Genomic DNA, 14,226 nt, shown 5'->3' with positions numbered 1-14,226 from the left:
TTTCTCTCTCTCCCTTTTGTTGTATAACACACATTTTTAAACAGGATTATGTACAGTATTGTCTTTTTAAATAATATTAGGGTGTCTATGCCTGGGTATGCCCTTGAATGAGTGTGTTGGACTTTTGCCTGCATATTTGTGAGTCTGAATGTCTGCGATGACTGCTATTGTTTGTGTGTGTGGGTGTTTGCGAATACAAGCTTTGTATGTGTGTGAGAATGAGAGAGTGAGAGAGTGTGTGTGTGTGTGTGTGTGTGTGTGTGTGTGTGTGTGTGTGTGTGTGTGTGTGTGTGTGTGTGTGTGTGTGTGTGTGTGTGTGTGTGTGTGTGTGTGTGTGTGTGTGTGTGTGTGTGTGTGTGTGTGTGTGTGTGTGTGTGTGTGTGTGTGTGTACTCAGTAGGATTATACAGCAATAGAGGAGCTTAGCAGTGATTTGCCCATCCATTCCAGTCCCTCCCTAATCCTACACACACACACACACACACACACACACACACACACACACACACACACACACACACACACACACACACACACACACACACCTGTGTGACTAGCAGGGATCTAATAGTGTGTGTGGATTAGTAGGTTTGTGAATGGGATGTGGCTTGGGCTGAAGTAGCACACTACACTGCCAGCAAGTTAACACACAGCCTGGCAGAGACTTTGTGAGAGAGACAGAGAGGATGCACAGAGTGAGGTGTGTGTGTGTGTGTGTGTGTGTGTGTGTGTGTGTGTGTGTGTGTGTGTGTGTGTGTGTGTGTGTGTGTGTGTGTGTGTGTGTGTGTGTGTGTGTGTGTGTGTGTGTGTGTGTGTGTGTGTGTGTGTGTGTGTGTGTGTGTGTGTGTGTGTGTGTGTGTGTAAATGGGTACTGTTAACATGATTATGTAATGATTATAAAAGGTTATAAATGATACATTGTGAGGAGAACATGGGCATATTATGGTTTAAGGTGTGCCTTTTTATAAAAGCCATTCTGGCAGTCAGTGTGTGTGTGTGGGTGTGTTTGGTATGTGTGATGGCTGTGCACCTGCTGTCTCACAAACACACTCACACATAGCGACAGATGGAAAGACAAGCATAAACAAGAGAGCCGAGACTTTCGCCGACAGAGACGATAGATGGCGTGCGTGTGTGTGTGTGTGTGTGTGTGTGTGTGTGTGTGTGTGTGTGTGTGTGTGTGTGTGTGTGTGTGTGTGTGTGTGTGTGTGTGTGTGTGTGTGTGTGGTGTGTGTGTGTGTGTGTGTGTGTGTGTGTGTGTGTGTGTGTGTGTGTGTGTGTGTGTGTGTGTGTGTGTGTGTGTGTGTGTGTGTGTGTGTGTGTGGGGCGACTGAGAGCAGTTGAGTATATGTGTGAGAGAGAGAAGTCTGATATGTATACAGTGTATGTGTGAGTATATATAGAATCTTTTCATCAGTTTCCTTAGTGACTGACTCTGTGATAGAGAAGAGAGTAGGGCAGTATTTTCTGCACTTAATACTAAATTGATTCCTATTATGAGGTGATAATTGACTGAGATAGATGTTATGAGGAATCCAATTATTTTTATCTTGAGTTTAACCTTCATTTGCTCAACCCTGATCAATTCAAATAGGCAGGTCTCTTCTGAAAAGTGACTATTTTACAGGGAGACGTTAAGAGAAACTGCAGGGTTTCTTTTCCTTTATTTTTCCTTAAAATATTGGCGTGTGCTTACTATGAGTACGGTTGGGATATCTGTATTCAAAAACAATTTTCACATGGTTTTCAAATCCAGCTGTAAGACCTTAGTGATTTTAGGTAATATATAAAATCATGTAGGAGGTGGCATGCTTATAAAGGGAATTTCCAACTATGGGACAATAAAACATAGATTTTGCTAAGGGCTAACACTCAATATTTCCGCGTAATAATCAAGGGGGGATATTCTAGACATTCAGTGAAGGTCTCCTGTTAATAACAACCAACTAAAACAGGTTCCTTGGTGAACATTTTCAGAAAGTGGGGTAAAATGTAAAGTATTTATTTGGGTCAAGAGTATTTGTTTGGGAGTGAAGGGCAGAGGTGTCAAAGGATAAAATGTTGCCACATTGGCCAGGTTGTGAGAGTTCTAGATGTACATACAGACCGGCTGAACAAAGATATTATGGAGACAGAACAAGAATCAGCATTGAAAAAGTTCTCTTATAACAGACTCTCTGTTTCCTCGTCTCTTTGTGCCTGTCCTCCACCCCCACTTGCACTTTCCCTCGCTCACACTGCTTTCACTTGACGGCAGATTGTAAACAAACCCACACAAATGAATTATGATTAAATGCCGAGAGGCTCCAATTAGCTGCCAAGGCAACAGAAACGGCAGTAAAACAAATGGAGTCTGTCTGGTTTTCTCTCTTTCTATTCTGCTTTGGTTTGTGTCGTCTTTATCGAGTCTTTTTCTTTATCTTGTACTTTGCTTTCGCCCCTTGTCATTCTGCCTCTAAACATCCTGGCTATATTTGAGCTATGACTTAAATCTTTCGCAGCTCGACATTAAAGAACATACTGTAGTGGCTTGTTTACAATATACAACCTAGATAATGTTACAACATCCAGGAGTGCACCTAATAAACCCATATTTCGTAAAAAAAAAAAAAGAGTTTGGTTTCAAAACAGGAAGGATATTTTGTGATTGTGGTGTAGCAAATCAGGAACTTTATTTTCAAAATGGCTACAATAACAGCTAACAAATAACATTGCCTCTACACAAATCCAAGAACGAACAAACCAACAAATGAGGTGAAAAATGGACGTATCAGCAACAATCCCTTCCAAAATGAAATCGTAAATAGCACAAAGAAATCTTAGATTATCACTTTTCAATCCTCTTTTCCAGTCAAGCCTCTCTGGGTATAGTTTGATAGTTCTTTAAGTCTTTACCACATTAAAAGCACACTTCATGACATCTCCTGCCATGAAATAGTTAAACACTCCTTGAAAATCCACTGTTGAACACCAGGATTGATATCAAGCGGACAGGAAGCCCGACAAACACAAACAGGATGTTTTTTAGAGCATGTTTAGACCCATTGAGTCCAGTGGGAATCATTACAGTTCTGCATGATTGTGTGTGTGTGTGTGTGTGTGTGTGTGTGTGTGTGTGTGTGTGTGTGTGTGTCATCTTATGAGTGAGTACTCACGTATTCCCTGTGCGTGCTACAACTCTTAGCATTGAGGAGCACATTTAATCTATATTTACTTTCAAATGGTCTTTTAACTAGGTCAGCTAACTAACCGAAATAGACTGCTGTTCGCTGTCAGTGAGGGAATCAGTCATGACATCTAGTGGTGGAAAGCAGGAAGTGCAGCCTCGTTCAATCCGAGTAGAACTCCTACTATAATGTTTCTGTCATTGATCCTATTGTGTTCCTCATAAGCCTGGGTGTTTAAGCGTATAAACTTAGTGTGTTTGCCTAGTTTTGTAACTATCTGTATTGATTTTACACTCAATCCTAACTCGATTTGACCGAATAATATTTGACATTGATTATTATTTACTAACAAAGTTATTTTTTTCATTTGGAGATCTGTGTGTTGCATAAAAATAACTTTTTCTACCGTCACTTTGGGCTCTTGGTAATACGCTATTGTTTGACATTTTATAAGTCATGATGAATCAATAAATAAATAAAAGATGTATCATAGTTTCAGTCCCAGATTCAAGCATATCTGTGTATACACGAGTTGTCTATGTCACTCTTTCATGTATTCTCTCTCTCTCTTTAATTTCCACTGCTTACGCTATCCCTCCCTCTTTATTTCTCCCACACTCCGCCTCTCTGCCCTTCTCACTGTAACAGCCTCCCACCCTCTCCCTCTCTCGTTCTCTTTCGCTGCTTGTAAGCGGTCTCTGGGCGTGTAGCCAGCTGGCGTGTGTGTGTTTTTTGAATGAATACCTGATGAAGTTGGCCGAGTGAACTGTGTGTGTGTGTGTGTGTGTGTGTGTGTGTGTGTGTGTGTGTGTGTGTGTGTGTGTGTGTGTGTGTGTGTGTGTGTGTGTGTGTGTGTGTGTGTGTGTGTGTGTGTGTGTCTGGGGCAGACAGTGTGAGAGCTCTGGCTCGCATTCAGTCGCTTGCATAATACACGTTGGAGCTCTGCATGCGGGACTCCCTCCCTGTGGGCGTGTGCAAGTGTATGCTACCACTTGTGTGTGTGTGTGTGTGTGTGTGTGAGAGAGAGATCACCTGAGTGCTGTGTATCAGCGGTAGTGAGGGAGCTTCCTGCCTCGCTGTCAAGGTTTAGGAGAGGGCTGTGTGTGTGTGTGTGTGTGTGTGTGTGTGTGTGTGTGTGTGTGTGTGTGTGTGTTTATGTTTGGGGGGGTGAGAAAGGCCGAGAGCAGTTTGTAGCACAACTACACTGAATCTGCTCGGGATTTTCTGCTCGAAGGAGAGAGAGAGAGAGACAGAGAGAGAGAGAGAGAGACAGAGAGAGAGAGAGACTCAGGGTGCTTTACAAGGGACACGGCAGAGCAGGAGAATAGAAAGCGAGGAAAGGAATGAGAGGGGAAGTGAGAGCATGCTGCAGAAGTGGGCTACTCCTGCTACCCTGGTAAGTAGACTTCACACAGTTTTTGCGCTTACTCTGAATGAAGTGTGTGTAGGACGAGAGGGAGGTAGCGTGTCCTGATGCATCACAGTATGTCGTTTGGAAGTGCGTATTGCGTCTGCCCTAGTTTTTCCTACAATCGTTGTCGCTTGTTACTTTAATTCGCCTTTCGTCCTGAAGTGTTTCCCCTCCCTGCTTCTCTTCTCTTCTCTTCTCTTCACACATTTCCCCCATTCCTCTCTTTCCATTGACTTTTCTCCCTCTCAGGCTGTTGGTCTGTCTTCACCCCCCTCTCACCCCTCAAACCACCCGCCCACCCCCAGGGTTATTGAGGGGTGAGAAAGTGCAAGTCATGCAATGCTGCCTAAGTGTTTGTTTTCCGAGAGAGACTTTCACAGTCATTTGTTTCCCTCCGTCTCTGTCTGTCTTTGTTTGTGTAACTCATAACTACTCCTTTTTTTTCTCCGTCAACCCCTCCCTCTCCTCTTCCCCTGCTTCTCTAACTCTCTGCCTCCATCTGTCATGGCAGATCCTCCATTACTCCCTCACTCTCAGACCACACTTGTCTCTCTCTGTGTGTGTGTGTGTGTGTGTGTGTGTGTGTGTGTGTGTGTGTGTGTGTGTGTGTGTGTGTGTGTGGGTGTGTGTGAGATCACTAGTGAAAAGTGACAGGGAATAAAGTGGCAGCCTTGTCAGAGTTCCCAGTCTGGCAAGGGTCCCCACTCTGTCCACGCACATAAGCAAACACACACCCACACTAATGAAAACCCATATTGGCAGAAAGCTTCATAGAGACAAAGAGGAGAAAAATAGAGAAGCAGAGAGAGGCAGAGAAGTATAAGCCTGCAGCAACACTGTACTTTCCAGTTGAACTATTTTTAGCAGTGAGATAACACATCACGTTGGACTTATCCCTTTGATCATGATTATGATTATGACTGGGCAATCATCACACACACACTAACACACAAATCCAACAGACATATGTAGCCTATACACACAAGTTTTGTTATCACTGTTGAATTGAGACAGAATACTTACATGTTTGTAAGTTTATGTTAAGGCTTTATTTAGTATTTTATATTCTGAGATGAAATCTACAATAAGCAAACATTGTGAGTTTATGTTCAGCACGTGACACTGTGTGTGTGTGTGTGTGTGTGTGTGTGTGTGTGTGTGTGTGTGTGTGTGTGTGTGTGTGTGTGTGTGTGTGTGCGAGAACACGTTCTGTAGCCTAATGTCTTCAGTGGTTTGCATGTTGTGATGTTAACCTCGTGCTCCGCCTGCAGTTGTGTGTGCTGCCAGAAATTTTGGGCCTCCTGACAACAAAGCTAAAAAAACATTTGCAGGTCCCCTCCCAGCGACTCTGTCGTTTTAGGAAACTTAGTGACCTCTGTGTTGGCCGGCAGCTTTTAGAACTCACACAACTCGCACAAAACAAAGAATCAACTCTGTAGGATTATCTCACAAGTAAGTAAGTTAGCTAGCAATCCCCAGAAAGAACTTGACTGAACGTGTAATGTCATTGTTTGTAATATTTCTACACAGTTTGAATTTTATTCAATCAGAACTAAAAAATATAATATATAATAATATTTCCTACTATCCTAGGAGTGTGCTATATAGATGCTTATGTGGCATAAACAACACTTTAAATATATGTATTTTATCCTGTATATGCCACTACTTTGAAGAGCATTCAGTGCAGTGCAACTTATTACTTTGAACCCAGAAGGAATCGTATATCCTGCATTGGGAGGATATCAGTTGCTCGGAGATGTACTGCAGGAATATGCAACCTAATGTTTATGTCTTTAAATATCTGCTGCTACGTTTCTAATTGTTGTAAATGACCAGTGTTAAAACATTTTGCCCATACTACTGCAGTACATGGCGCCATTACCGCCATTCAGCCTATTACTGCTTCAGTGAAGTAGCAAAGATTTATAAATGATAGATTTGTGTGTGTGTGTGTGTGTGTGTGTGTGTGTGTGTGTGTGTGTGTGTGTGTGTGTGTGTGTGTGTGTGTGTGTGTGTGTGTGTGTGTGTGTGTGTGTGTGTGTGTGTGTGTGTGTGTGTGTGTGTGTGTGTGTGTGTGTGTGTGTGTGTGTGTGAAAGAAACCTGAGAACCTCCACTGTTTTGACCGTAGAAGGACAATAGTATAGTGCATGAGTGAACGATTCAGGTTACTGACTCACGCATGCACACACAGACGTTGGTAAAGTGTGTGTGTGTGTGTGTGTGTGAAAAAGAGACTGAAGCACATGGAGGACAGACGGCTTGGGTTACAGGTCATCAACACACATTCACTCAAACACACTCACACACATACACACAGTTGCAAACTCAGCAAGAATCAGGTGACAGCTTTTCAGTGAATGTGTGTTTGAGTGTCAGTTTCAGTGAAGCAATACTCTCTCTTTTTGCAATGTAGGTCAATTGAGCTTGCCTCTCTTTCTCTCTCCATGTCTCCCATGCGTCTAAAGGCTTTACACATTCCCTGCACTTTTCCTGCCTCTCTTCATTTCACTCTCTCAAATCATTTTTTGGATCCTCAGACTCTTCCTTCATTTACTTTATTTTGTTTGTTAAAAATAGCGTTTCCCACCCTGCATGCTGGAAGCATTAATATAAAGGACGGATGAGCTCCCAGCGAAATCTTTTCTGTACTTTTACGCGTTCTGACTCACTCTAAGCACAGCCTCTTTCTGTTCTTTCTCTCATTTCTCCTCTCTTACTGTAGTGTCTTTCACCTCATGTTTTTTTATGTGTTTCCATACACAGCAGGGAGCGTTTTTCAGATAGAAAGTTCTGAAAGCCCAGTGTATCGCCTTGTTCAATACCAAACAGCAGACATACACAGTTAGTGGTGAACAAAGTGGAGCATTTAGATGCTAAAAAATATGGATATTTCCCTCGCCATTTGGTTGAGACCAATGAAGGAGGGTAAATATTGGTCATACATTTGCCAGGTGACCAGAAGCCCAACATCAATGCTTATCTTGCTCCATGTCTGCTGGATGTGCAAAAAGCATCAGTTTGCTAATAAGTTAGACACATCAAATTTACAATTTCAATATACTGTGTTTGCTTTTGCTGCCCCCACATGGCTTAAAAGTGATTAATACAGGTTTAGGTTGTTCATGTTCTTCATGACTTCCCATTGTGTTACATTGTATATCCATTTTTTTTGTGGTTAACATCCCTTTTGTTCTAATAACATTCTTTTTCTTTTTTTATAGCAATGCCATGCTTATACATATATACTATAAGACAATGCTAAATATTTCCCCTGAAATTCTTACAAACCTTTTCTCACCCGCCAGAGGGAACTGTCAGAAAATAAAGTGGTTGACTGAAGATAAAAGCAACCGTAGATGGCAGCATGAGCAGATCTGAGGCTGTGTGTGCAGACTTGGTGATGTGACGGCTGATATGAAATGTCTCAGATCTCACAGCTCTCAGACTCAAAATATTCCTCTTATCACAAAGTTTTAATTTGAGCAACCGCTTGTTGAAAAGGAACTTGGGTTATTATTTTATACTTATCTATACCATCATTGTCACTGTCAGACACAGCACAAACTGTACGGTCAATGAAATATCGAACAGGAGAGAGGCAAGAAGAAGATGAATGTGAAGTAGAGAGTAGAAGCAAGGATTGACAGACAATTAAGAACATTAGACTTGTAGATGGAAAATGATTATTGAAAATGGAGTGAGGAAAAAGGAGAGGTGGGCCGGCTGAGGCAGGAGAGGAGTTGAAAAGGAGTTAGAGTGAAGGAGGGAGAGGCAGGGAAGAGTCCTTCTCAGTGCTAAGAGCTCACCGATCAACAGCACCACTCAACACACTCTGAGTCATGCCTGCCTGATTGAACAGATGGTGCATGCTTTAGAAAGTGTGTGTGTGTGTGTGTGTGTGTGTGTGTGTGTGTGTGTGTGTGTGTGTGTGTGTGTGTGTGTGTGTGTGTGTGTGTGTGTGTGTGTGTGTGTGTTTGCTGTATGTGTGTGCTGTATGTGCATCATGTGAATTTGCATGTGTTTACTCCTACGCATGTCTTTGCAGTTCCTCTATAGTAGCAATGCGACACTTCGGAAAAACCAAAGGAATCTGCTTGAGATGCAAGAGGCCTCTCGTCATACAGAAAACACACGGCCACACACATGCACACAGTGGGGGCGATTGGTATCTCTCTGCAGGAACTAGCAAATAAACCTTAAGGAAGTCTCAGAAGTGTTGACCGATTCGTTCTGGTTGGAAGATTTAATCTTTTGTGGCTTGGCAGCGGCTGAGATTAGATCATCAGAGTCATCTCCAGTACAAGGGGATGTGTTCTTTGGTCTAATGAGAGTTCAGTTCACAGCAGTTGCTGTCTTATATTCTGGGCTGTTACCAGAAAAGCTAAAACCAGGAATCATGACATCATCATCATCATCATCATCATCATCATCATCATCAACATCATCATCATCAGTCGATTGTCCTCTTCGGGGCATTTGGATGATGTTTAGAAATGCCTTTAAAGGACAAAAATAAAGTACTTATTGTACACATGTTGTAGGTGGTTTAAGATAATTCCATGATTCCATGTGTTAATTATTATTATATGATTATTTATTTGAGTAAAAGTTCATTCCTGACATTTATTCATGTAGTTAGAACCGAAATGCAACATAATCACACTTAAATGTTGGTTCAGATGATTATTTGAGGTGTGTTTTCATCGATTTGATATATTATTATATATTGATTTCATTGACTTACTGCGATAATACTTTCCTTGTGAACTCATTGCCTTACAAACTTTAAACTCAGACAAACCTTGTAATGCAGTCGGTGCGTTGTTGTTGCCGTAACAACAGCCATGCTAGCTGCACAGTTTTCCGTTTGTTAATCAAAGGATGCTCTGGCCGCTAACAAGTGTGTGAATGTGAAGGGTCTTTAAGTTGGACATTGATTGTGCTTTGGTGCTCTTGTCGGGGAAATTGTGTGCGTGAACTTGAGCTGTGTGTAACCACGTGTGTGTGTGTGTGTGTGTGTGTGTGTGTGTGTGTGTGTGTGTGTGTGTGTGTGTGTGTGTGTGTGTGTGTGTGTGTGTGTGTGTGTGTGTGTGTGTGTGTGTGTGTGTGTGTGTGTGTGTGTGTGTGTGTGTGTGTGTGTGCGCGCTTGAAATGCTTCTACATTATTTATGAGATTCACACCAAGCTTTCCATCTTTGCAGCAGGGGGTCCTTGCTAACAGATGGCACACGCACACACGGGCTCACATGTGGGACACAGTCACACATACTTTATTGAGAAATGCACAGGTTTGTTATCAGATGTCCAAGTACAGCAGGTGCCGGAAACTTCTTGGAATTGTTTAGATTTTCGATAATTAATAACAATAATGCAAGCTTCTGGAAACTTTTAAAAACTGCCTGTGTTATTATTTATTTATCCTGCTTCAATGCCTTTCCTTAGATAATGTTGCGGCAAAAATATGATCAACCTGTTGGCATTACAACAAATGTACAAAGTATTCTAAAGGCAAAAGAGCTGTCAAATCAGAATTTGGGATCAGTAAAGTACATCTTATCTTATTTTAAATATTTTTGTTTCAGGGCATCATATTGTCAGATCCTAGCCTCTTTTTTAACCTTTACATTAACTTAGTATACCGGAAACAATTCCTTTATTGTGATCAATTAATAGGTTCAACTTTTAGATTTTAGATTGACCCTGAAGACTTAAATAGTAATAACTATTAAATAAATAAGTGGTCATGAAACAAAACTTTTTTCAATTGGCACACCATAGACCAAGAAGTCTTCCTCTATGATTCAGTGCATCTCAGTGTTCATTCAGTTTTATTTAAAAGGACCCACACATTTTGTAACGCTGCTCTCTCTCTCCTCCACAGGATCCTGCTGGGTGTGGGGAAGCTTGCTTTTGCAAGGAAATGATTCCGCATGAAGTGCGACGCACTCGGCCCCCCCGTCGCCCTCGGCGGCAGCAGCAGGTGTGACGTCGTGACTCTCTCCCCTCCAGCACTGAGCTCACCCTCCAGCCGCTAAAGACCTCTGGACCAAACAGTACCACCCTACCCCCTCGCCCCACCCCCACCCCCCCCACCCCCTCCAACCACGCCTCCATATCTTCATCTCCATCTTTAATCCCTCCTCACCTGCTTGTTAGGGTCTGGATTTTCCTTCTTAACGACCTGATAAACATAGCTTTGGAGAACTGGATAGAAAGAGAGTAGAGATTTGGAATTCACAGCTTACTACAGCAAGACAAGTGAAAGATCATCAGCAGTGAGGAAAAGGAAATAAAAAGTCAGAGATAGAAAGGAAAAGGAATAGAAGGCCAAAAGTTAAGGAACGATAAGCAGGTACAGTTTAGGGACGTGAGGCGTAGTCAGCATGAAGTCCAATCAGGAACGCAGTAATGAATGTCTGCCCCCAAAGAAGAGGGAGATCCCCTCAAGCACATTACCCTCTGACATTCGCTCCCCCATCATCCCACCTGCCAGTGACAGTCAGCGCACAGAGAACATGGCCTGGCTGGCCAGTGTGGCTGCTGGGAATGAGAGTGGTGTGGGCGGACACCGGACCGCCAGTCAGTCAGACAGCCTCCAGTATAAGTCCCTCTTCTCCACCTCAGACTCTTCATGCTCGTCATCCTCACTGAGTCTAGTCTCATCTCTTCCTACAGTGTATACATCCGCCCTGTCTCAGTCAACAGTTGGAGGAACTGTCCATTACGCCCAACTGCCTCCCAACCTGCAGTTCATAGCCTCACCCTACACTGCCCCATACGCGAGCTACATCTCCCCTCAATTGCTTCCACCTCCTCCTCCCCCCCTCACCTCCTCTTCATCCTCCTCCTTGGCCGCGCAGAGACACTCGTACACAGAGACAGTGTCTGCTCCTTCGCACGTCTCCAAACATGACCAGCAGAGAGCATCCTCGGCGCGTACATCCATGCCTCCGCCTTCGACAGACCTCGCCCCTCACCACGTTCAGATGTCAACGTCAACACGGACTGTGCCGTCACCTCATTACCAAGGAGGCGTCCACCTTCCTCTGCACCCCCACCATACTTTGGGACATGGGATGTCCCAGCTTGTGGTGCAGTATTCGGACGGACCCACAAGGAAAGAGGAAGGTGGCTCGAGACACAGAGAGCTCCACAATGGAGAGCTGGAAAGGGGTCGGCGGTTTGGAACGTCCCCCGAGTCCCACCTCTCTAAGCCAGGGAGCAAATCCCGGGATGCCACATTGTCTTTGTCCTCCTACGAGGCCCGCCAGCTGGTTCTGCACTCAGACTACGCCACTCACGATCCCTCAGGGCTGAGAACCTCTTTCATGCTGATGCCCAACAGCCATGGGGACCACCAGCTGGTACAACACAGAGCTGGCAATGAGAAGCAGACAGCCTCTGCCCCCGCACACCTGGAGAAAGGTGGCATCATCCTGGGCAAGCCTGTCAATCGCACATCCTCCTCCTCCAACACCTCCTCCTCTTTCACATTTGCATCCCCATTGAGTGTGGACAGCCTGAAAGCTGCTGTCAGCACACTGTCGCCCCAGACCGTCATCCAGACCACCCACAGCGCCACAGAGTCACTGTCAATGGGTCTCCCCTCCCCCAGTATCTACCCTCAGCCACCTATAATTGGGTACATAGCAGGGGGCGCTGGAAGCCAGCATTCGCCCATCAGCTATCACACCAGCCTACAGCAACACTTACTCATTCCTGGCACCCAACCAGTCATTATACCTGTAAGTGGGAGTGGAATGACCACATTGGAACCTGTAACATCATCTACCCAAGCCGCCTCGTATCCCACCACACTCCCACACACATACATTGCGGCCACTGCCCCCAAAGGAGAAAATCTAGAGCCCCCCAGCGTCTCGTATCACCAGACGGCTTCCGGTGCAGTGGTCCAAGCCCAGCTTCATCTCCCTATTTTTCCTGCTCCGCCAGGGCTGGTTGCGACTTCTGTTCCTCCTCCCTCATCCAGTACGGGGGTGCCCCCATCACTCCCCCCTTATTTCATCAAGGGCTCCATCATCCAGCTGGCCGATGGGGAGCTGAAACGCGTGGAGGACCTGAAGACGGAGGACTTTATCCAGAGCGCTGAGATCAGCAGCGACCTGAAGATCGACTCGTCCACAGTGGAGCGTATTGAAGGGAGCCACGCCTCACCCAACTTCGCTGTGGTTCAGTTCTCTGTTGGGGAGCACCGTTCACAGGTGAGAGACACAGATCAACATTAAATAAAAGATTGATATTTTGGAAAATACACTTTGAATGTCAGTTGAATTGAAATCACCCTCATGTCTGTGCTTAAACTATGGAGCCAGAGCCATGACTCAGCATTCATACTTTAGCAGAGCTGTAAATATAACGGGTGGGGGAAATAATCGATACAGCATAGTATCGCGATACTTCGTGTGGCGATATTGCATCGATACACGGATGCCAAGTATCGATATTTTCTCATATAAACTATTCATATTGCAAATCCCAAGTTTTTGGTATCAATTGCTTTTTCAATCCACTAGATGGTGCTGAGTTTTTTCTTGTGCGGTCATGGCCATGGGTAAAGTCAGTGGCATTGGCAGGAAGTTAGTCAAAACAAAGATGGAGTCAGCGGAGAAAGAAATCAGAAATGCGCCATATCGCAATATTTTGCATGTCGTAGAATCGCAATACTATCGTACCGTGGCTCAAGTATCGCGATAGTATCGTTGGGACCGTGGTGATTCCCACCCCTAGTAAATATGGCTATTCACCCCTCTAATGCCTGCTAATTAGCCATGTTTTGTTTGTCAATGTGCACACAATAGAATCCCTGAAGAACTGCGTTTTGTTTGTGTACAGATTAGTGATAATAATTAAGCTTTAGAGGCAATATTATTAGTATATTTCAAACTTTAGAGCTTTGTTATTTCCCCCTGCCTGCAGTATGTTTCCTTTGCCAACCTAAGGTAATCAACTTGTTTCCATTGGTAATGCAGAGACACAAGATTGAAATCGATCTTCTTGTTTAATTCCCAGCAAGGAAGTGAAACCTTTAAGGCCTGTTCTTTATGTGATTTCCCATGATAACTCTTAATGGCATCATTATGCCTTGTGCATTACGGCTCAGTGAATCTGCAACTGATTTGATTAATGATCCAACTCCTATATTAAGCCCTCTGCTGCTGTGTTTATGTTAAGTTCTATACTGTAGGTTTCTCTATAGGTGTGTAGTTTTCACAAGATCCCTTAGAAGGCTTTTGATGCATGTGTGTTATTAATGTTGAATGACAAGTGTTGAGATGCTTCCTTATTTATGACTCTATCATAGGTGAAGCTCACAAGACTCCTTTCAGATGTCATTAAATTCAATGTACCATGATGGCAGTGATGTAACAAGCATGTTCTGATTATGAGCTGTGAAGAAGTTCAAAGAGCCGAGTGTTGGATATCGGCTCATTAAGTATTCAGTAAAACAAGGAACATGAATGTACTCGTATCACATTTCTGCTGCTACGTGTAATACTTTTTTAGAACTACGACCTTTCAGTAATCTCTTAGCATTGATTTTATTCTTTTTTGTGACTGACCCAACTTCTTCAAACCGACACACACTCAAACACACACATAGATCCTTCTCTCTATCTTTAGGTA

The 14,226-nt window shown here is 43.8% G+C and overlaps 1 protein-coding gene across 2 annotated transcripts in view; it reads left to right on the top strand.

The window, feature by feature from the left end:
* Positions 1 to 14,226, top strand: part of atxn1a (ataxin 1a) — a 28,396-nt gene that overhangs the window by 6,280 nt on the left and 7,890 nt on the right. Inside the window, exons 1-2 of one of the 2 annotated variants that reach the window (XM_063898708.1) lie at positions 4,492 to 4,562; positions 10,463 to 12,803. In XM_063898708.1, coding sequence (XP_063754778.1) covers positions 10,965 to 12,803 — 1,839 coding nt within the window. In that variant the 5' untranslated portion in view covers positions 4,492 to 4,562; positions 10,463 to 10,964. Of the gene's footprint in view, positions 1 to 4,491; positions 4,563 to 10,462; positions 12,804 to 14,226 lie in introns of those variants that run through there. The other variant, XM_063898707.1, reaches the window with a different exon arrangement.

The sequence above is a fragment of the Eleginops maclovinus genome, chromosome 13, assembly GCF_036324505.1.
Source record: "Eleginops maclovinus isolate JMC-PN-2008 ecotype Puerto Natales chromosome 13, JC_Emac_rtc_rv5, whole genome shotgun sequence".
Lineage (NCBI taxonomy): Eukaryota > Metazoa > Chordata > Actinopteri > Perciformes > Eleginopidae > Eleginops > Eleginops maclovinus.
Note: the sequence above shows the minus strand (reverse complement) of the source record. Positions and strands in the feature narration are given on the sequence as shown.